This window comes from Lolium perenne, chromosome 4, assembly GCF_019359855.2.
Source record: "Lolium perenne isolate Kyuss_39 chromosome 4, Kyuss_2.0, whole genome shotgun sequence".
NCBI classification, from domain to species: domain Eukaryota; kingdom Viridiplantae; phylum Streptophyta; class Magnoliopsida; order Poales; family Poaceae; genus Lolium; species Lolium perenne.
Genome location: NC_067247.2, coordinates 25,085,485 through 25,109,930, shown reverse-complemented (window position 1 = coordinate 25,109,930; position 24,446 = coordinate 25,085,485). Strand labels below are relative to the sequence as shown.

At 43.8% G+C, this 24,446-nt stretch overlaps 1 protein-coding gene across 2 annotated transcripts; it reads left to right on the top strand.

Annotated features, from left to right (window-relative positions):
- Nucleotides 1-1,446: 1,446 nt before the first annotated feature.
- On the top strand, nucleotides 1,447-5,099 carry LOC127291950 (uncharacterized). Of its 2 annotated transcripts, XM_051321282.2 has the most exons (3): nucleotides 1,447-1,851; nucleotides 2,321-3,097; nucleotides 4,869-5,099. In XM_051321282.2, the coding sequence occupies exons 1-3, from the start codon at nucleotides 1,603-1,605 to the stop codon at nucleotides 4,878-4,880; spliced, it is 1,038 nt and encodes a 345-aa protein (XP_051177242.1). In that variant the 5' UTR covers nucleotides 1,447-1,602; the 3' UTR covers nucleotides 4,881-5,099. The 2 variants fall into 2 exon arrangements, with proteins under 2 accessions (XP_051177242.1, XP_051177241.1); XM_051321281.2 differs by lacking the exon at nucleotides 4,869-5,099 and having other exon boundaries at nucleotides 1,449-1,851; nucleotides 2,321-3,351.
- The last annotated feature ends 19,347 nt before the right edge of the window (nucleotides 5,100-24,446 follow it).

Sequence of the window (24,446 nt, the reverse complement as noted above, 5' to 3'; positions counted from 1 at the left end):
AGTAGATGCGTTTTGGAGTATGAATCATATAATTAAGTTTATCAAACAACCATTACAAAACATCATAAATAGTTAAATGACCACTGTACAAATGAAAGGGTAAAATTGCTTACCTTGATCGAGGAGGAAGAAAGAGGAGAAAGCTTAAGTGTCGCTCCCGCACCTCATATCATTTTTGTTTTATGTGAAACCAAGCGGCATCATTCTCTCAGACATTTTATCGAGCACCTCTTGTGCATGGGAAATAAAAACAAACAAACACACAAACCCTCACACCTTCCACCAAGAAAAAATAGAGAGAGGGTTGGCTGGGTTGAGCTGGATATATAGACAAAGGGGGATTTAGCACCGATTCGTGTCACGAACCGGTGCTAAAGGTTTCGTGCATGCCACGTGCCCGGCGACAAACCTTTAGCACCGGTTCGTGTCACGAACAGGTGCTAAAGGTCCCGCATGAACTGGTGCTAAAGCTCAGTTGGTCCCCTGCGACGTCCTGGCCGCACGAACCGGTGCTAATGCAACCTTTAGTCTGGGTTCGTAGCTCGACCGGTGCTAATGCTCTTTGAAGTCAAAAACCAAAGCCATGTTTTCTACTAGTGAAGCCACCAAGGCTAACATAATGTTTCCACTTTTCTCTATCAAAGGTTGTTTCAGGAGTCCCTCGACGACTTTCCGCCACCCGTTCATCTGTCACCCGAGTCGATAGTTCACTCCAAATGAAGCTTGCATGTCCATATATAAAAGGATGTCGATAGTTTGTCTAAATTTAGATGTATCTAGACACTCTTTAATGTATAGATACTTCCAAATTTAGATAAATCTTCGACATCTTTTTATGGACGGAGGGAGTGTATGTTTTCTTAATTCTTTTTTCACTACAGTACCATCCGTTCCAAAAATAAATGTCGCAACTTTATCTAGATATAAATGTATCTGAGTGCATTTCAAAGTGTAGATACATATGTATTTAGAAAAGAATACGATATTTATTTTGCAACGGATGAAATATAAAGGTGATTAGTGGAGAGTGATAAAAAAAAAAACTAGTCTTGTCTACACTTGCGGTTTACAAAGAATGAAAATAATCTAACGACCGAACTAATGTTTGGCTAGAATGTTTTATAGGAAACACAAGATCCATCATAACGGTATTGAATTCACCTGTCAGTTGGGCGCGATTTGTGAGGTGAGACTTGAGAGACACAGATTGTTTTCCTAAAAATGGTTTAGCTGCCTATTTTTTTCAACATTTACCATTAGACCTTCATAGATCGATCAGAGTACTGCTTGGGTTTTTAAAAAGAATGAGACGCTGGCTTGCTGCGACCTACGAGTCAGAGTACAACCGTCCAGCAGCCAGGAGGAAGGTCGTATAAAGTTTCGGTGCGAACAGAAGAGGACGGCGGATTATCGATCTGGCAAGCGGGCCCTCCCCAGTCCCACTATCTTCTTTGTCTTGTCTTGCACTGATGCCTCGTCTCGACAATATAGTTGACAGCCATCCACCCAAATCCCAAAGGAACCGAACCCTAGCTCGCACCTCGCAGCTTACCTCTCCAGCCAGATCTCCAGCCTCCCCAGCGACGAAGCGCCCCGGCCCCCATGCGGATCCGCAGGAACGCCTCCCGCCTGCTCGGCTCCGCCGTCTGCGCGCCGCCCCGATTCGAGCTGCCCGCGCCGTCCGGATTCGAGCTGCCCCCCGCGCCGTCCGGATTCGAGCTGCCGCCGCCAGCCGAAGAATCCCACCTCGCTGGCTTCGTGTCCAAGATCTCCTCCTCCTTGTCGGAGCCCTGCGTGGAAAACTTGTCGCCGTGGGACCTCATGGGCCAGCTCGACCTGTCGGATCCCCAGGTAATCAGAGCCCCAGTATTGTTGCATGTCGATCCCCGCTTGTCTCTGTATAGCAGTAGCTCCGCGCGCTGAGGCTCCCGTCCGGCGGCCGTTTCTGCTCGCGCGCGCGTGGTCTGGTTTGCTAGCTAGGCCTCCTAGGGTTCCTCCGGCCGTGCGCACTTTCTTTATTAATTGCGATAGGGATTGTTCGAGCCGTGTCGACGTTTTTCAAGTGCGTGGCCGATGGTGTCGCGAAGTATAGGTGCTTGAAACATCGGCGCTTCTTTGCTTACGTTATTACGTCCAAATTAATTTCTGTGGCCGGCCGGGTGACAAACTAGTTCGAGTACATCCATTGATCGATCCATACTTGCACAATCCCACGTCCCGAGTTTCATTTCAGCATGGCACGGCACAACCAGCTGGGTACGTACGAGGATACGGGCTGCAGTTAACCTGAAGTTAACTTCTGAATTTTCATTTTGTTCAGGCGGAGGAGTGCTTCCTGGAGGATTACTCCGTGCCGGTCGTGCGGCGAGCTAGCAGTCTCTTCTCACCCACCATGCCTGCCGCTGCCGGCTCCTTGGAGAAAGAGGAGCTGGACATGGTCCTCGAACTGAACCTCGCCGAGAAGAAGAAAGCTGCAAGAAAGAAGAACCAGAGCAAGCCAGAGACGGAGAAGAGGGAGGGAAAGGGAGAAAGGTATCGGTGGAGAGTGACGCCGGAGTTGGAGGAGTCTGGAAATGGGAAGGCGGTGGTAGAGGAGAGCGACCCCAGGCCCGCCCGAGGAAGAGGAGCACAGTCGTGGACGTGCAACAAGAAGAACAGCAAGGGATTGTCCTGCCGGCGGCCGGTGAGCCGGCCCGACTCCCTCTGCCGATACCACTGTGATCCGAAGCTCCCCGCACGCAGGAAGAGGACCACCGCCCTTGGTGCGGGCGAGGAGGGGTTCTACTACTACACGGGGTTCGGCCCGTCACGCAGCACCAAGAGGCAACGCAGCGTGCTACTGCTGCCTGCCCGAGACAAAGAGGAGGCGCAGCTGCCCGAAGAGCACACTGATGCCACTCCGAGTGATCCGGCCAAAGCAGACCAGCATCAAGTGGCGGCACCTACGCGCGTGCGCGTCACGGACGACAAGAGCATGGCCGCGATCGCGGGCTGCGACGAGGACATCAGCAGCAGCGATGACGACTCCGCGCTCCGCGGCTGCAATGGTGAGCCGGCCCCTGGCGCCATGATCAAGAAGAAGAGGAAGCCTCTCAAGGTCCGCTCGATCAACTTCCTCATGTGATACGTGCCTGATCGGTGCATGTTTGCTCAGCTTAGCTTGGTACTTGCTTATCTTGGCTCAATCAGCTTAGTTTGCTCCATTTTTTGTGGTGATCGAGTTGACGTACCATGTATAAACTGTTGTATTTTCGGTATAGTGTAACTGCATTGCTAGCTAGCTGGCGTACTGGCCTTAGAAAACTTGAGACTAATTTCGTGAATCCGTGATAGTCATATGCATTGCAGTCATCATAGCGAAATTTCCTGCCACGAGGTCGTACATATACATACGAGCTGTGAGTGGTGGTCGATCTGCTTGATGACGTACGACTGGCAACAGCAAATTGGCTCCGAGCGTACCATAGATAAGAGGCGCCTCTCAGCCCTGTTCCATTCCATTTCAGGGCATCTCCAATTGGGCGACGCATTCCGGACGCTCAAATTGTCCACGAGCGTCAGTTTGCGTCGCCTGACGAATGCGAAAATGACCATGAGACGCGAATTGTCCGTTTGCATCGGGGACCACCCCCAGCGGTTCGACGCATTTTGGACACCCCACTGTTTTGCTTCCCTACTTCTTCTTTTCTTTTTTGTTGAAGAACTCCCCAATTTGTACATCGGTGGCAAGTTGTCCTTAACGGAGGAGGAGGAGGAGGAGGAGGAGAAGGAGAAGGAGAAGAAGGGTTATATTCTGCGGGGATTAATGGCGGTGGGTATAACGAAGAGGCCTGCGGCTGCTCTTCCGCGGCGGTTCGGCACTCCATTCCGGCGGTTGGCGGGTTGATCGGCGTGGTTGCCACTCCGGTGGTTGACATCGGCGCGCTTGATGTGCTTTCATTCGGGGCCGATCGAGCCAGGCTCGCTTCCAGGCAGGCTCAGGGGGGGGGGGGGGGGAAGCGAGCGGACGCTCGGCGCGACCGCGCAGCGTCCACGGAGACGCAAACGTTCGCTGGAGCAGGGTGCAGATGCAAACGGTCGCGTCGCTCCGTTGGAGATGCCCTCAGAAATGAAACATATAGTTCACAAACATCATCCACACCCTTTTACCAGCCTACTCTAGAGGCCAAAGCTCAAACAAGCCTACGCAACATCCCAGTATTTTGACAAAAAGACTACAGACTACACGACCATAGGGCAAGTTCACAAACACCCATTTTTCACTTTGTTTTCCTGGGAGTTTTTTCATTCCCATTTTTCTTTTTGCTTCACAGTTCGATTGGCACCTTGATCTCACCACGCACTTTTGGTCCCTGGACCTATCACCATTACTCAACATTTTTTTCTCTTCATCGCTACCCGATTTGGGGAAGCTCCCGTACTTTCAGTCCAGCTTCACGCACCATTCCTCCATTGTAAACTTCCACCTGGCCTTGCACAGCGGAATCCATCGCCTGAGCAGCCGCGCAATCCTCCTAAATATTTCCTGCATTCCAGTCCAGATTAGTCGACCAAAAAAACAATTCATTTCTCATTTTCTATGCATTACAAATAACAGCAGATGTCATTATATTCACCGCCCCATTAGCTTCGTTACTAACCCACAAACCAGCCACTTGTTCATAGGTGGAGCCAACTTGTTTCTTCATGATAATAGACACACAGTTCCAAACCATCTTGATAATATCGCATTCAAAACACAGGTGTTCCACACTCTAAATCAGAGCAAAATAGGCATCTCTTATCTTGTACTAGTTGCCTTTTAGACAGATTATCCCTAGTAAGGATTTTGTTGTTTGAAACTAACCAAAGAAACACTTGTATCCCAGGTGGTACATTGAGCTTCCAAACTGAAGGGATAAACACAGGTTTAACACCTCCGAAGTTCACCACATCATAAAGAGATTGGAAGGTATATTCCCCAGATGCATGTAGTTTCCAGACCAACTGATGTGGTTCTTCACTCAAATTTAATTGTTGAACAATAGCTTTTAAATACTCCCATTGAATCAGTAACTTTTCATTGAAACATCTTCTAAAGGAGAGTTTCAACTCTAGCCCATCCGAGATATCACTAATAGTTTTTGTTTGCTCATTACAAATAACATACAACTCCCAAAAATGAATGTTCTTCCCAAAATTTAATTTTTCAACCATCCCGAACCAACCACTCGTATCCAAATTTTACAGCAGTAAAAGCCCACACCTCTCCAAAAAGGAGAAACATTCACATTACTACAAGCAAAGATGTTTGGATGTTGTGTTCTAAATTTAAACTGAATAATATCTTTCCACATTTTATGATCATCTAGATTAAACCTTCTAATCCAAGAGGATAGAAGAGATATATTCAGGTTTCTTATATTAGGAATCCCAAAAAAAATGAATTAGTGCTAGGAAGAACTAGACACTAAATGATATAGTAGAAGCGGGACCTCGGCGTGAGAATTCCAGAAATTCGTTCCTGGCAGGATTCGAACTCTGGTCGTTGGGGTGCGCCACTGCGACCCCAACCACTGGGCTATGCCCACGTCCTCTATATTAGGAATCCCCAAACCTCCAAACTCATGTTTCATGCTCACTAAATCCCAGTTAGCTAGATGCTATATATAATGCCCTTCATAGTTAGCCCACAGACAATGCGCCATTTGTGACTTGATTGCTTTAACAGGCCACTTCGAACATTTTAGAAACGACAATAAATAAATTGGTATACTTGCTAGGCAAGACCTGATTAGGATCAACCCGCTAGCATGGTTTAGCAGTCGATCACGCCAACCAACAATTATCTTGATGATACTATAAGTCAAAGGCTGGATATCTTCTTTCTTTAGCTTGCCGAAGTGCAAAGGCACACCAAGATATTTGATAGGAAACTCACTTACTTTACACCCAAAAACTTGATCTAAAACATTGACTTCCTCCACAGGCATATTGATAGGGACTAGATCACTTATTAAAGTTTATTCTCATCCTGGGATTTGTTCAAGCAGGGAAAGCAACCATATTACGTTTTCGGCTTGCTCTACATTGTTCTGTAAAAATAGAAGTGTGGTATCTGCATATTGCAGACTGAACACACAACCCAGTCTCATATTACTCAAAAGCCCAGAAATCATATTATGTCACGCCGCTTTAATAAGAATTTTTGTAAAAACATCCGCTACCAAATTAAAAAGGATGGAGGATAAGGGGTCTCCTTGACGGAGCCCTTTACCCCTAAGAAAATAATTGCTCTCATGATCATTAATTCGCACCCCAACCAACCCTCCTTGCACCTGGTTCTTGATTATGTTACACCAACTTCGGCTAAAAGCTTGTTGCATCAACATGCTCTCCAAAAATGACCAGTCCACTCGACCGTACGCTTTCTCATGTCTAATTTCAAGATAACCCCCTGTTCGTTTTTACTATGAACATTGTGAATAATTTCATGAGCAGAAACAACACTCTCCAAAATATATCGTATTTTAATAAAAGTTGTTTGATTAGTCGAGATAAGCCTATTAGAAAATTTTCCCAGTTTGTTAGTACAAGCTTTGGCAAAAATCTTAAAACTTCCCAGTAATGGGCCTATATTTTTTTAAAGAAATTGCATCAGATTCTTAAGGGATCAACATAAGCATGGTGAAGTTGATTATAAATAAATCCACTTCATCCTTCTCAAAATCCCTAAACAGGTTAATCAGATCGTGTTTGATGGTTTACCAGAAATTTTGATAAAACAAAAGGAGAAACCGTCTGGACCAGGGGCTCCATCTGCATATGAGCCAAAAACGGCCTCTTTTATTTCATCTTGAGAGAAAGGTTGGTCCAGAAAGTTATTTTCAGCCACGGTGACTAAATCATCCCTTTCCCAAAATTCTTCATCTAGGTTAATGTCCATTTTATCCTCTTTCACAAAAAGGTTTTTGTAAAAATCTACGGCAACATCTAACACCTCATGAGTAGACTCAACCTCCATAACCTCTTTATTTTGCAAAGAAATAATTTTCTTTTTTTCTCCTCCTTTGATTAGCTACCGCATGGAAATAGGTTGTATTCTTATCACCCTCCATCATGTCCTTCTCTCGAGAACTTTGTCTAGCACTAATTTCTTCCATACGCCACATATGATTTAGCTCAACACTAATGTGCTTCATCCTGTTATGGTCCTCTATAGATAGAGTTTTTGTTTCAGACATAATATCAAGGCAATTAAACTAGGCAACTAAAGCTTGTTTTTTTCTTTTTTTGCTCAGCATTTATATTAATACTCCACCCCTTAGGAAATTTTCTAAGTCTCAGTAGTTTAACTTGCCACACCTCTATAGCTTTTCCATGAGGACAAGGTTGTTTCCAATTTTTAGTAACAAGCTCCCTAAAACCCTCAATCTCCATCCACCACTTCTCAAAACGAAAAGGTTTTTGCGTCTGACTACTGCCACCTACTGTTAGCACAAGGGGAGTGTGGTCGCTACCCGGTCGGGCTTAAGTTGACACCGTTTGCAGTAGGGAAATGGGATTCCCAACATGTAGAAACAAGGATCCTATCAATATTGACCATAATAGGTACAACTTCATTATTTGTCCAAGTGAACCTCCTCCTGGAGTTATGCAACTCAATTAATCCAGTCATTGAACTTGTTAACTCATTTGAAATTCACTATCCCATTATTCTTGTCCACAACTTTCCTTACCAAATTAAAATCCCCTCCAAAAACGATAGGGATATTATTATTTTGAGTTAAGGATGATAATTCATCCAAAAACTCTTGCTTATGTTCTTCATAAGCAGTCCCATACACCGCCACAAAATTCCAAATAAATTTGTCTTTTTATTTTTCTAGGAAACCATCAAGCAGAACTTTCTTTTGTACCACGAGAAAATCTCGAACATTCCCACATTAATACCCACTAAAATGCCACCAGCTGTCCCAAAAGCAGGGAGCCAATTCCACTCAAAATCATGGTAACTTGCTATTGCTTTAAGGTAGCTAGGAATAAAGTCCTTTTTTCTTTGTTCAGATAAGGAAATAATGTTAGGTTTTAAATTGCACAACATCTCGTTAACTATAGTAACTTTACCAACATCATTTAAGCCTCTAATATTCCATATTTCTGTATTCATATCTATCATCAGTTTTTCTATATTTGCTTTTCCCAGATTTCCTCAATCTAGAAGAAGATTCATGAGAATCATGGTCCAATTCAATATATCTACCATCTACCTCCTCATTGTCATCATCTTTACTATTATTCACATGTTCTTCAATAGCATCCTCAAAATTATAATCTATATCAATAGGAAGGAAAATTTCAGGTTGTTCATGATGCAACTTTTTCATTCTATCTATTTCCAGGTTTTTTATTTTATCAACATTACTGCTAGAGCAGGAACTATTGTTAGCCATCGCAATATTCACCATTTTAGCTTTATCTACTAGAGTATAAGCACAAATACTAGCAAAAGAGTTCTTAATGAGTTTCGATGATTTACCCGCATAAGCAGGTTTCTCCATGATTTTAATCTCCAAAAGAGCTTTAGCTTTGTCCATAGTGGTTTTTCCATGTCTAGCAATCCTCTCACTTTGTCGCACAGGCATAACTGGGCCCCATTTGTTCTTCCTTGTCTTTTTTCCAAGCAACTCTGCTTCCGCTGGTGTAGGTCCCACTTTTTGCCACATCTTGGTTTGAGTAATGCTCATGTTCCATCTTGTCTTCATCGGCAGCAGCCACCCTTTGTTCTTCTGGTGCTTTCTCGCCATTTCCCTTCACTGGTATATCAGCTTGAGCTTCCTCCCCATTGTCATGCACAAGCTTTTGTTCCGCCTGTGTCACATCATTAATGGCAGCAGTAACCCCTTCCATCTTATCAACAACAATCTCTTCCTCTACATCTTCATCATCGAATAAACTAAAATCCACCAACGGCTAGAATTGATTACTCTCAGCAACATGAATATACACCGGGCAAGATTTGGCACCATGTCTTCTCTCTTGTTGGGGTGGGAAGGAACCCAACTGTGTCCTTGGAGTATGAGTATTATCCTCCTGGGTCTCATTCATATCTTCTAGTTCATCAAAACCATCGTGTTCGTCATTTTTTCTATCACCATCTCCTTGACCCTTGCCATCATCTCCATCGTTGTCATCTCCATTATTGTTGTTGTTGTCTCCAGCTTCCTCCTTGCCCTCAACATCAAAACCTAGCCAGTAAAATTTTGTCTTCATCACATACACCCTTTCCTTAGGAATCTTCTTAACATCTTTCACTCCAGTTGAACTCTAACCAGTTCATAAAGTATTTGAAGATTCTTCCCCAGTCCACATCCAACAGCAGTCCCGTAGTCTTGGAAATCTGATTAATCACCTCCCACGATACCTATCTTGGAGGAATTCCCTGTATATGTACCCAACATTCTGCTAACTGGCCAATATCAGAATTATCTCCTTCCCAGGCAATGATTTTCACTGTCACCTTCTCCCTATCATTCCCTTCCTTTAGGTTGATAGATGGTATATCAACCAGATCCATAACTCTCTTGTGAGGAGGTAATCGAACTAGGAACTTTTTTTTTCCTCAAGTTGACGCACTTACCACGGCCAATTTGCAGCCCAAGCCTCACACATCTTCATTTCTAACTCCTTCAGAGAGATCTCCCCATGTGAAACCATAATGATCCCACGGTTGTTCAAATTAAGCCACTGTCAAGCTTGCTTGTCTACTACATTGACATGGAAAAAAATCCTAATCCACTATTAGCACTGCCAACATATTGAGCCATTGGAATCAGCTTAGCCCACAGCCCACAGTTGTTCATATGATGACCATGAATACCACACATGAAGCAAATCTTCTCCTTAATGCAGTTACCTACTGATGGTTGTGCAAATCTTCAAGTTGTGTGTAATCTATAGACTTTTATAAGGATCTAATTCTACTGATAATATGTATTATATCAACAAAATTGTTTTAGTGGCACTATATTTTAATATAGTATTGTCGCTCAATCCCTAGTGGTCGCCTATTATAATAAATGTTTCTTTTACGACCATATATGATAATTTTGTAATCATTTGTTGATGATATGGACCAAATTTTTATTTCACCTAGGATAGAAAATAGGATAGTAATCACTCGTTTGATATATTAACATTGAAATTTGTAAATATTTTTCTTATATTCAATTTTTCTTTTTTCTAGCATGCAGATGCACACTTGAATGGAAACCTTTAGTTTATTTTTTTAGAACTTGTGTATCCATTTTTTTCCAATATGTACTTTTATTAGCAATATTTAGGTATATATTTTAGTTTTATGTACCGGTGCATGTACACATATACCGTCGCTTATAACCTACAATTCATGTATTCATTGTTCGTACTATGTCCTAGCTTGTACTTCCACCATCCATACATATATCAAAAGGTTTGTCTAGATTTGAATATATCAATACACTAAATAGTGCCTATGTACATCTAAATTTTGACAAACCTAAAACATCTATTTATGAACAGATGTAGTAGTTTATTTCATATGAATCACGTCCTAGTTCAAGGTGGTAGGAGTATGTGATTTTCTTAAATTCCGCGATCCAATTCAAACAATTTAAATTGGTAGTTGGCCAACGTCCTGATTCTATCACGTGAGCTTTTTTGAAATCGTGTTTTTGTGGACTACCCTATCACGCTAGGTTTTTCATCACCAATTGCCAATTCGGAAGATTACTCTATCATGTGGGCTTGTTTGTACTGATCCCTAATTCTAAGCGTTTCGGTTGTAGCCGATTTTTTTGAAAAAACTTTTGCTACGTGTCCATCTTTGATGCTCACCTAGGTAACAATAATTTTAGTATATTTATTGATGATCATCTACATGACATGCTATATGTTATTATAGTTCGTGTAAGATTTTTAGGTTTTAAATCTTAACCGTTAAAATTAAGGTTGCTAGCTAGGTCAACTAATTTTAGTATATTTGGATTAAGGTGGTGTCTCGAAAAAGAATTGTATAAGGTTGATAGATCAAATAATTTCAGTCTATCTGGATTAACGTGTTGTCCCGAAAAAGAACTGTATTTTTTAATATATAATAGATGAACAGATGTAAGAGCAAGTACAATAAGTCCTAGTCAGCTGACTATAAGGATTAAAATAGTATATTATTGCTTAGTTGGAGGAGAGAGATGAGGAGAGAGAAGGAGAGTATGCTCTTAGAGCAAGAACAATAGTATAGTCAGCAGCCGGCTATAACAATTTGCCACATCATTTATAATCAACTTATAGCTAGCATGTACAATAGTAAGCTATAAAATTGTAGTACTTTTACATTACATGGCGCACCTTTTAGTCTCACATAGTGCCTAGGAGCACGTGCTAGAGCTACCTATTAGGTAAGAGCCCACTTCCCTTCTCTTTCCTAATCTCTCTCATCCAACTAAGCAAATTTATTATATTTTATCTCTTATAGCCAGCTGACTGTACCTTATTGTATTTGCTCTTATGCAAGAGTCAGCTCTAACACGTGCTCCTAGGCAGAGAGTGAAAAGTGGGTCATCCATTGATAAAGTACTACATTTTTATAACTCACTATTATATGTATTGACTCTAAGTTGGATATAGATGACAAGACACTTGGCTTATAGCCAGCAGCTGGCTACACTATTGGAATTGCTCTAAGATCTGATCCAACAATTAAAAAAAAGAATTAACATTTACTAAACACATAATTTTTTTGTTTTATTGGAAAGCTAGAGTCCTAGAGTTATACGTTTATCCAGGCTCATCTTTTTTTCTCATGAATCCTTTTTTTCACATCATACACATGGTACGTGATTTCCCTTCCATATTTAGCGCATATACTTATTATTTAACGTGATAAACATGATTACACAGTTATGTACGTGACTATTAGTGTTTTGTTAAATCCTATCCGTAAGTTATAGATCTAACAGTTAAAATAATTTCTATAATGTGGATTAATGTGGTGCCTCTAGTTTAGACCTCTTTATTGTGCTTTTAGTATATAATTGATAGATTTCGGTGTCACGGCACCATACCGTGAGAGAGAAATCTGAAATCCATCTGCCATCAATGTTGTCCTCACTGAGTCAAGTCTCAGTGTCACAAAATCCTAGGTTTGTTGTCCAGTGTTATGATGAGAAGCTCTCTGATAATTTGGGCTGTCCTTCGAGTGTTTCAGATGTCCCAACGAAACCTTTCTTGCAACGACCAGTTCATATTCAGCCGAGGTCATCCTTGTGACCGCCTAGAAGATCTGCTTCGCCTCGTACCCCACAAGGGGGGACCTATCTATGGCCTAAATCAGTTTATTGCTCTCCGTAGAATACACCAGACGAACAAGAGAACAAGAGGAGAACTGGAGTTTTTCTGGGTGGCTATTTTACTAATGACAATGTAATTGCTTATAGATGAATTCCGGAGTAGGTTGTGCTTTGTGTTCGTTCAGTGAATGTGTCAAGGTGCAACCAAATGTCGACGCGGCGCAGCTCGATCGTGCTCAGGAGAATGCATAGGCTCGGAACGATATTCTTTGCTCATGTACCAAAATACCTTTTTTACTATCGCATAGATTCCTAACGATGTTTTAGTGTTCATGTCAGGCGCTAGGGGGGCACTTCCTCCGATTATAGTTAGGATACAACTGGGTCTTCCTCTATCTCTCTCCATGCTTTATACACCGGAGGAGTAACGCTTACTCAGAGTCCTAGGTGGGGTGATACCCACACCACAGAGGGCTCGGCCTTGGCGCAACGCCATTTGGTCTTGCCACGACCAGTCCAAGCCATTTAGTGGTTGCGACCGAGTATTGATGGTGCTTGATAGAAGCGGTTGGGAAACCTTAAGAGGAAGGTGTGATGAGCACGGCAGCAAGTTTTCCCCCAGTAGGAAACCAAGATTAAATCGACCAGTAGGAGAAAGGAGTGACTTCTAAATGTGTTGCTAGCTGATTTGTGGCAGGACGCACTACCGGCGTAAGCAACAACGTGGAACCTGCCTACAACACAACCACAATACTTTGCCCCAACTCTCAGTGAGGTTGTCAATCTCACTGGTTTTCCTGATAACAAAGGATTAACCGTATAGTGTGGAAAGAAATGTTTGTTTGCAGTGGAATTAAAGAGAATAGTGCTTGCAGTAAGTAAACAGAACGGGTTGATTTTATCAGTGTAAAGGAAAGGACCAGGGTCCACAGTTCACTAGAGGTGTCTCTCCATAAAGATAAATAGCATGTTGGGTAAACAAATTATAGTTGGGCAATTGACAGAATAAGACCATACATGACAAGATGATTACTATGAGATTCGTTGGGCATTATAACATAATACATAGACCGTAATCCAACTGCATCTATGACTAATAATCTACCTTCCAGTTAGCGTTCGCACCCCTTTCAATATTAAGTTGCAAACAACAGATTATCGCATTAAGCAATGTGTGTAAAGTAAACAATAGAATTATCCTTGGACAAAACATTGTTGTTTTCTCCCTCATAGCAACAGCACATCTACAATCTTAGAAGTTATTGTCCCTCTTCCAGAAAACTAGAGGCATGAACCCACTATCGAGCATAAATACTCCCTCTTGGAAGTTAGAAGTACATACTTGGTCATACCATCTACTAGCAACGGAGAGCATGCAAGATCACAAATAACATATGACAAGTATATAATCGATCTCAACATAGTATTCAATATTCATCGGATCCCAGCAAACACAACATGTAGCATTACATAAGGATGATCTTGATCATGATAGGCAGCTCACAAGATCTAAACATGAGGCACAAATTGGAGAAGACAACCATCTAGCTACTTCTATGGACTCATAGTCCAGAGATGAACTACTCACGCATCACTTCGGAGGCGGGCATGGCGATGTAGAGGCCTCCGACGATGATCTCCATCTCCGGCAGGGTGCCGGGAAGAGCTTCAGAACACTCCCGAGCTAGGGTCTGCAATGGCGGCCGCATCGGAGCTTTTCGTGGATGGAGGCTCAGGTATTTAGGTATTTCCTGAGAACATGTATAAATAGGCGGAAGGGAGAGGTCGGTGGGGTGCCTAGGGGCCCCACACCACCCCTAGGCGCGACCATGGGGGCCTGCGCCTAGGGCTAGCATGGCCACCTCCTGGCGTCCCTCCGTCTCTCCACTGGACTCCGTCTTAGCTTCGGTAAAATAGGAACTTCGGATTTTGTTTCGTCCAATTCCGAGAATATTTTCTGTACAACTTTTCTAAAATACAAAAACAGCAGAAAACAGGGAACTGGCACTGTAGCATCTTGTCAATAGGTTAATTCCGGAAATTATATAGAAGTGAAACAAAGTGTGAACAAAACATGTACAAATTGGTGTAAAACAAGCATGGAGCACCAAAAATTATAGATACGTTTGAGACGTATCAGGCATGGCGAGGAGCGGTTGGGCTGATGTTTCCTTCACATAAAAAGGGGCTTCCCAGGAACCATCTGGGCTCCAACTTGGAGGATGTGGGGGCCTTACTATGGTCTTCGAAAGAGGATCTGTAGCTCCCTTGGCGGGTAAAATACGCTCAGTGGCCCACATTTAGTAGATTAGGGGAACACTGATTTCCCTGGATACGATAGTATGGAAGAGGATATATTTAACAAATTTTGGGATGCATCGCTTGTTTGGTCGATGAATATGCTTTTGGTTTAACCCATCCTCATGCTATATATATTGCATATGTTTCAGTCTGTTGTCGACATAGGCACACAATCGATCCACCGGAATCAAGCAATCACACAACACGATGACGACACGAGATTTGTTAGCGCAGTTCGATAAACTTGCCTATTCTATGTGGCATGACTACGGCCGCTCCTCCCTATTGTTACAACAGCACCTGGCCGCCTCTAGCACTGGCACATGCCGCCGGCTCCCGTTGCGCTACTACTGCTATCATGTTGTCATAGATTATATTGTGTGACACCACGCCCTAGGCTACTAGAGTTCGACTCCAACACTACTTGTAATTAACATATCCACACATATTACAACTCAGAGCTCAAATATAACCCAACTTGTACATAATATTTGACACAAACACAACACAGTTATAGGCTTCGTTTGGTTCCTTGTGCACTAAGCTCACCTATTTTTGTTGAAGAGAGCAATATGTTGGTCAATTTAGCAAATTTGTAATGATGCGACGTTTGCAAAAATGATCCAACAATTGATAGTCTACATTCCAATGACATGAGCATAACTGCATAAGGAACACATGATAGTTGGTGTCTCAGAGAGCATCAGACTTGGGCGTACTTCCAACCATATTATGTCCTGAATGGATGGTCATTTAGCAATAGGCTCTCTAATGCATGTGTTTTCAAGATGTTGGTTTGTTGCTTTTTTTATTTTCATTTTTATTTGTACTTTCCTTTTCAAGATTTGAAGACTTGAATCTAATAATAATAATGTTGTGAATATCTACTATTAAATAGGCGTCGGGAGGATTTACCAGTTGCTCCAACCCATGGTGCTCTTGGTAATCCAATCTAAAAATGTTGACCAGCGGGGAAATGATTCCTCACTTGGATATACGTTGTTAGGTAGGATAAAACTCCCCAACAAATTACCGTTATGGATGATAGCCCGTTTAGTCTGTCCCTCCAGCGAATTACCGCTACGGATGAGATTTAAACCCGGGTGGCATGGCCGCGCACTCGTAAGCCTTGCCACAAAGCTAGCACTCAGTCTTCAAGATTATCCAATCTCAAAACCACACTATTAAAGTTGTGAAAAAATCTAAAAAATTAGTCTAGCACATACTATATAGAACATGCAACTGCCATGACATAACAATTGACAGCGATATTCAATTATCAGAGCGGGAAACAAAAACACAAATCTTCTTCAACCATAGCAAATTCAGATTGAGCAGTGTATTCGACCCATGACCACACTATCAACAGAGAAAATCGTCCTTTTCGTTTCTCTAGAATGTCGTTAGCTTGCTCTGTTTTGTTTCCTTTTCGAGACTCTCAGACTTGAACGTCATAATAACTAGGTTGAACTAACGTGCGGATACAGACGACAGAAAGTTCAGCTACTCTTCTGCTGTCTCGAAAATCATAGCCGAAAAAAAAAAGCTTCAAACTGCTCCGAGGTTCACGCAAATCAGAACGCGAGCGCTGAGAAAGAAGCAGGCATGTGTGTCTTTGCGTAGTCGTCGATGTGTTTGCATGATCGCGTTGCATCAATCTCACTCACGGGCGATGACCGATGGTACATGTACCTGCGTGCGCTCCTCCGACCGTTCATTTTCGTGTCTTGTTGGGGCAGACACGCTAGCTGTGCAGTGAATGCAAAACCGTTGTGGGCAAGATGACTCCAACAACTTGAGAAATGGGGCATTTGCAACTGGAAATTTAATAGTGTACTCATCCACTACGGTACACATATACACGCTCTGACTTTTAGGAAGCTAGCTCATGTTCTTAGCATTGCGTATACGGCTATCCACGTGCAGATGAGAGGTGTATATCGATCCTCCTAAACGGCTAACACATGCATGTACATGTGCATGCAAACTAGCCGTGTTTTTTTTTGTTGAAAAAAAATATATTAGCGCATCTCCAGCGGCGCGACGTAAACCGTTTGCGTCCGCCTTAACCGAAAATGTGTCTGGCACCATCTCCAGCGGCGCGACGCTGCGCGGACGCGCAAAGTGTTCGCTCGCGTCTCACCGGGCCCGCCTGGCAGCGACTCTGCATCGAGGGCATCGCTTAGGCGGTCAGCGCTTCCGTATCTGCGTCGCAGCCTTCGCCATCAATGGTGCGGTTGCCTGTTCTGCGCGCGCACTGGCAGGCGGCGGCTGGGCTTCTGCGCCGCCTTCAATGGAATCGTATCCCGCGCACGGCCGCCCTTAAAAGTCCACCGGCCGCGTTCCTCCTTCGCCCACACCTCCACTCGCACCACCACCGCCGCAGCGCCATGGGGAAGAAGAACGACTTCGAGGCCTCCGGCAGCGGCAGCGGCAGCAAGAGGGTGCCGCTCCCCGTCACGCTGGGGAAGCTCATGCACGGCAAATGGTTGCCGTGCGAGGCCTGGTCCGGCATGCAACTACCTGGCGGCTGGCGGCTCAGCTGCCGCCGGGTGCCCATCCCTCCAGTCCCTGCGCGCGAGCCTGATCGGAGCGCGGAGATCCGGCGAAGGAGGCGGTACCTGCCGCCGGACCTCCACGCCGATCCGGCGTACGCCATCGACTCCGAAAGTTGGCGGACGTATCTGTCGACCGAGACAGATAGGAGAAGAAGGGCTGGCTTCATGGGCAACCGGGATTTTCCCTTCGCGGCTGCACCGCCGACTTGTCCACGAAGACAGGAGGCGCCGACGCGCGTGCAGTACAACGACGCCGACGACGACCGTGACGACCACGACTACGACGACGAGGGCGACTACATCGAGGCGCTCGTGTACCATAACGAGGAGGTGAAGGACGACAGCGACGACTACGTCGCGGCCTTCTTCCACGAATGGCAGCAGGCCATGGCGGAGGGCCGCAATTTCGAGTTCCCGGAGAACATGACGGACGATGAGATGGCGACTACAGCCGCAGCCCTAGGCACCTCCACCTCCAGCACCGCCGGTGCGCCCGGCGTACGCTCCCCCGTATGGCAACTGGCCGTGGGCGATACCGAAGCTCATCGTGCTCGATAGCGATGACGAGCAGCAGTAGGCGTTAGGGTTTTTTATGTTTAAACTATGTAAATTATGTTTTCATGTTTAAAAAAATGATTCGGCCAAAAAATGTGTCGTGCCGCTGGGGGCTCGAGGACGTCTTGCATGGCCAATGCGGCGTGCAGTCGGGAGGCTAACAACTACCCCAGCTCCATCAGGACTAATTCCCCCCCCCCCCCCCCCCCCCCCACGAATCCAGTTTTCACGTAGAACTATTCCCGCGGCGCTTTCGGATGTCAAGAGACTTCTTCTTGACTATTTCACGAGGCGTCAAGGACTACGAATCCTACTTCAGATGCAAGCCCGGTGCCACTGGGAAGCTAGTCTTCACCTCTTACCAACAGTGTTCCGCAACTATTCGTATACTTACATATGGACTGTCAGGTGATCTCATCCATGAGTACTTGCGAATGAGAAAGACCACCCACCTTGCTGTGATGTACAAGTTCTGTCATCCGTGACATGTTCAGCGAGGTTTATTTGAGATAACCAAATGGTGCCGACATTGCCTAGTTGTTGTCGATCAACGAGGCGGGAGGGTTCCCTGGATGATCATCAGCATAGGTTGCATGCACTAGGAGTGGAAGAACTGACCATTTGCATGTCAAGTGCATGATCAGCAGCTGGGACCTATGGATATTGGGTGCAATCGGCTGATGGCGGTCGTACGGGCTATATTCAGCCAGGGTGGTTGGCCGCATTCTAATCGTATTCAAGATTCATAGCAGCCTTTTGCGCTTTCGTTTATGTAATCTTTTTAAATGACTGATTCAAGTTGCCACTTTGAGTGATCCTTGAGATGTAAACTCTAATACTTTCAGACCTTGCAATAATAAAGAAAGTTGTGTGCGTCGTTTCGATACAGAGGCTGGGGCATTGCTCCCATTTCGAAAAAAAGTGCAGTGTAGTGAGCATGAATAGGGATGCATCGTAATTCTTGAGGCAGTTGCATCAAAGGATCTATGGATTTGACACTCCGGTATTCTCCAGTCTTGTTGAAGGAAATGCTCTATTTTTTCACTATGAAATCAATAGAAATTCATACGGTAAGCCATATTATCTAGCTAATGGCATTTATCCAAACTGAGCCACACTAGTGAAGACGATCTGTGATCCTCACCGAGAGAAAAAACAAGAGGTTTCCCAAACAACAAAAGGCACGCAACAAAGATGTGGAACGAGCATTTGTTGTACTCCAAGCTCGATGGGTTATTGTTCGTCACCCTGCTAGAAGATGGAACCTTCAGACCATGTGGGAGGTGATAACTTATGTGGTCATGCACAACATGATCGTTGAGCAAGAGCATGATGACACCCTCCATGACCAAGGATGAAAATTTTAGAGCGAATTGGTTGAGCCACATCCTGGGCATCAATGTTTGAGGAGTTCTTCCATATGCACATTGATCTCCATGATAGCCACATTCACGAACGACATTATTGGGCATCAATGGGCACTGAGAGGCCATGAGGAGAATGAGGAGTAGTCATCACATCTTAACTTTTTTTGTTTCATTGCGAACTATGTTGTGTTTTTTCATGCGCTACATTGCATGCGAACAATGTTGTTTATTTGGATGTAATAAAGCTACTTAAATTTATTTGATTTCCACATTATTGTTTCCTATACATACGAGGGATTGTGTTGAAAATGGGGTGAAATGAATCAAAATGGCATGGCTGGACCAAAATGCTTCGGCCCATTGGGCTACCCGACTCAAACGGATAAATAAACATGGCTAGACCTCCATTTAATTTGGTGTCTGAGACTCAACCCAAAGAGACAAAAATAGACACATTTGGTGTCCAAAATGGGTCGGGCCACTTGAGAAGCCCTTATGAACCAATAGCTAGCATAGGCATTAGGCGTCGCTCTGTCAATTTCCATGGTTTAGTTTCTATCAGAATTTCCCAAATCCATCAAGTAGAAATGAGTTGATGAATTTGACATGCATTCCGTTAGCATCTTGGATTCAGCGTACTTTCTATGTTCCATATTAAATATCACTTATTATGGATGGGAGGAAGTATGTAATTTGGATAGGCGAGACCTTAGATGATGGTGTCGGCACCGGAAGCAACCTCCTTGGCGACATGTATCGTTACATCTCCAAGGTTGATGATGGGGTAGTCATGATCAAGACTGTGTGCAATGACCTCACACATACGCACATCATATAAATCCAGGAGGGGTGGCTCGCCAAGCCGCCCAGGGAATAGTCCAACAGACCCTCAGCATTCACATGTGCATGCTTATAAATTCGCAACTGCCATCTTAGGCGAACCCATTATGGTGATGGATCAACACATTGACCTTGCCATGACTGTTGTTCACGTCGCCACGACGCCAGACAATGCCACCGCCATGCTCTTCCATCAACACGTGTACATTGACCAGACAACACTGTGCCATGCCACCGAGACATGTCTTCGACGCAAAAGAAACCACGCCGTTCCACCTTAAGACCCTTCTAGCCAGCACCTACACAAAAATATGCCCTTAGGAGGTTGAACAACATCACACATCATTATCATCCAATCAGGAGACCCAAATCTAGGGTTTCCCCTGGAGCAGCCAAGGCGAGGAAATGAGAATTTCAACGATGATGCCCTCGACAATCACCTGGCATGTGACAGAAAGTCATGTCAAATTTCAGATGTAGTCGGGTCTTCCGAACCTCCAGCGACATATCCCGAACATGTGTATGGCAAGATCGCCACAAACTGTGAGGTCGGTGCCAACACCATCATTTGAGGATGTCGTCCCAGCTTCCATGGTCCCTGGCACGACCACCACCAATGGCACCCCATCCACCGGCCACCCCTGCCAGACAGAGGAGTACGGGAGGACGGAGGCGCCCGCTGAGCAGCACCCCTATCAGTGTGGAGACCAGGATCTAAGGACGGCAACTGCTCCACGATGTCGCGTGAGGGGCTACATGAGCAGATCCCCACCGCCCATCACTGCCGCCGAGCGCTTAGGCTGGTACCATCCTCAGGGAGCGGCGGAGGAAGGGAGGACAGGAGAAAGTAACGCCTGCTGGGGGATTAGGGTTTCTCCCCCTAGATCGCCTAGAGGGGCGACATAGGGGTCACTTCCCCTGAATGTGTTTTAGATACATGGCCACGTCTTCATTTCATGGAATAAAGAAACAGAGGAGTGTGATAAAAAAAAAGTGTTAAACACATGTCCACAGAAAGGCTAGGAAAACCATTTGCACTCAGAATATGTTATTTGAAAAATATTTAGAAGAAATTACATGCCGGTTGGCAGCCACTCCCGATAAGCTCAACTTTGCACTACGTAGGGACAGGTCACTATTCTCTCTTTCCATCCATATTGCCAGCAGGAACTCATTTATTTCCACGTACTTGCGTGTTGTGCACGTACGGTAGCTACAACGATCACTTCAAGCAACATGGCTAGCCGGCTAGAACCTACACATGGGCACACCAGTGCTCTTGTTTTTAAAATATTTAAGAAGTACGTTTTTATGTTTCAAAAGATTATAAAATTTATTCCATGAATACATTTACATTTCATGAATACCCGTGCGAAGTTTGGATAGAAATTATGTTGTATTTTGAGCTACAATAAAAAAAATTGGCTGTATACAGGGATAATTTTTGTCAAAAATTCATCTTTTTTATATAGTTCATAATACAATATATTTTTGTTCCAAAATTTCTGCCGTATATCCAGAAGATCTCGATATATGTATAAATTTAAGCCCAGATTTTTTGAAACCCCAAAAATACGTTAAAAAAAATTTGGGAGCACTGATGCACATTTGCCAAAGTCACTTTTCAGCTAGTGCCACGCTAAATTCAATATAGTCTCCAACTATTAATTTAAAAAAGTGCTTGAATTTGTTTTGCCAACTACTACTCTCCAAAAATAAGCTATTCCCATAATGGCGTTCGTTTATGGTGGGATTTCGAATTTCGAAGGTTTATCTCTCTTTTGTTCTTTCGACGCATGGTTAAAGCTGGTTTGTGTTTGGATGACAATTTTTGCTAGGTCACCAGGCCAAGGTGTGCCAGAAATACATTTTTTTAAGGGGATACCAGGGTTGATTGTGTTTGGGTAGCACGGTGGAGATAGCCAGATAGGGTTTCAATGGTCCGCCGACATCAGTTTTGACTGTGGTTGACCGCCGTCAGAGCAAAACGCAGACAATACTTAAGAGTGAGATATATATAAGAACAGACACGAAAGCCAGTACTACGACAATAACTGAGGCCGAAGATGAACTTTTCTCTGTTTGAATGGTTCGTTGATGTGGTAGCTTCAATTATAAGCAACATGCATGTACTGTGCACGATACGATCATCTTTCTTTTTTTGAAACGGGCAAAAAAGTCTTTGCCTTATATTGATATAGGAGAAGCAAACAGGGTTATGGCAAGAGCCATGAAAAACAGAAAAAAGGAGGACGGGGACGAGAAACGCCCCCGACCAGGACAAAAGGATCAGCCTAAAAGATCCGCCAAGTTTGTAGCTCCGGCGAGAATCCAATCCTTTCCCGCTTCCCTGATCCTATGCATGACCACCGACGGCAAGGAGGATTTATTATTGAACACCCGCTTGTTCCTCTCTTTCCAGATCTCCCAAGCGATAAGCATAATTGCCGAACGCAAGCCTTTAGGAGAGGAGGTGGTGGTCTTCGAAACGGCCAGCCAATAGTCCAGAACTTTAGGCCTTCCCTCTCCCAGGTTGTTGATGAGGTCTGGACAAGACAGCCAAGAAGCCCGCGGCCGTCCACATTTGGCCAAGCGGTCAGCGGTCCATAAGCGATTTTGGACCGCGAGCCAGGCGAAAAAGCGGCACTTTGGTGGGGGGGGGGGGGGGTCCAGGTCTTCCAGACGATGTGCCCGAACTGGCATGGCAAAGAGGCGAGGAACTAGATCTTGTAGGCGAAGCTTGCAGAGTAGCAACCATTTGGGATCAAGGACCAAGTAATAGCATCCTCTGTGTCCGGGCGAAGCTGGATATCTGCCAGGAGTTCCCAGAGCCGGACATACCTTTCTAGATGGAACGCTGTTTCTTGATCTGGACAAACAAATGCAGTACGTATGCATATATGGAACCATCTAGAGTGCTCCATATGTGTTATCAAGTTTAGTGGTATGAGTATCTGTCTCTCCATCTCTCTCAATATACATGTACAATGTACATGTAGGACTGAGTACCTTGTCTGAAAAGTCTCATTGGCTCCCATGGTTTAGTACTCTCTTTATTTAAAAAATAGAAAAACATATTTACAAATTGCAAAAATAACCAAATGTATTCAATGACTTATCCTACAACAATAAAAAATGAAATGCTAAATTCTGCGCTACACAAAAATAACAAATTCAATAAATCTTTGCGTTTATATACCTAGATCCATATATTTTTATTTTATTGTAGCTTAAAATACAAAATATTCAAATTATAATTTTGGAGGTTTGTACGATACATCATTGGGTACATCCAGAATTACTTTACAACTACTAAAACATACACAAAAATAATTTTCTAATTTCTTAATATAAGCGACCACTGAATCTTGGGAGCCATAGAAATCCCTAGTCTTGCTAGGGAGTATTAACATTACAAGGTAATTGCTAGTGCAACAGTGTGGCTTCCTAGACCTAAATGTATTTGCCCACAATGGTAATACAAAACGGCTGATTGTCATGGTGACAAAATTAACATTATTACTAATCTCAAACAAAGACAATTGAAAACAATTACAAATGTTTATGTCAATATCCTATGTTCACATACTCCCTCCGTTCCATATCGCATATTAGGTTGGGTCAAAGTCAAACTATAAATGTGGGCAAATGCATTTAGGTGTGGCAAGAAACACTTGGTATTGTATAATTTCATATTATACACGTTAGGTGTAGGTGTTGATGTTTTATCTTATATACTTGGTCAAGTGTTATAAAAACTAGATGATGCCCCCCGCATTGCTGATGAACGTTTGCTATAGAATATTATGTAGATCCATGTAAATCAAGAAAGATGACAATCACTGAATTAAGGGTCATGATCTCTCTAATGTTTCTCAGAAAACAATTAAAATGTGTTTCATCAAATATATGTTGCTAAAAAATGCAATAGAGTCAAATGAAGCATAGATAAACCACGACTCGCCGATGCTGAACATTTAGTAGATAGAAGAATGAATCACTGTGCTTAAACATCGACTAGCTGATCTGAAGATTTTTTCAAAGAGAAGTGCACTTGAATGACTCGACTCAAATTTCGCAAAGTGGATAGAGGAGTCACAAAAAAAGGTTACCACGGACCGTTATGTCGATAAGAAAAATAACCTGGAAGTTGGGCACTGGTGACATAGGCATCCCCAATGGGCATGCCAAAGATGGTACCCGGGGTTTACCGAAGGCCCACGAGTCAAAGAATATGAAGTTTGGAAACCCAAGTTATAGTAAGGAAAGTTAGAGTTGTATTAGGAAATATAGACTTGTAATTTCACGGGATGGGTTAGAATCCCTCCCGGACTCTGTAACTTGTGTATTACGAATCCCTCGGCTCCGCCTTTTATATAAGGAGGAGTCGAGGGACAAAGAGAGGATCGATTCATTGTTTCACGCAACCCTAGTTTTCATAATCGTAGAGCCCTTTTCGGCTGAAACCTTCGAGATCTACTTGCCCTCTACTTCCGACTAAAACCCTAGTCTACAATCTG

Coding starts and splice junctions, on each gene's coding strand:
- LOC127291950 (XM_051321281.2), top strand. CDS start 1,603: ATGCGGATCCGCAGGAACGCCTCCCGCCTGCTCGGCTCCGCCGTCTGC. Junction 1,852..2,320: donor TCGACCTGTCGGATCCCCAG/GTAATCAGAGCC, acceptor CATTTTGTTCAG/GCGGAGGAGTGCTTCCTGGA.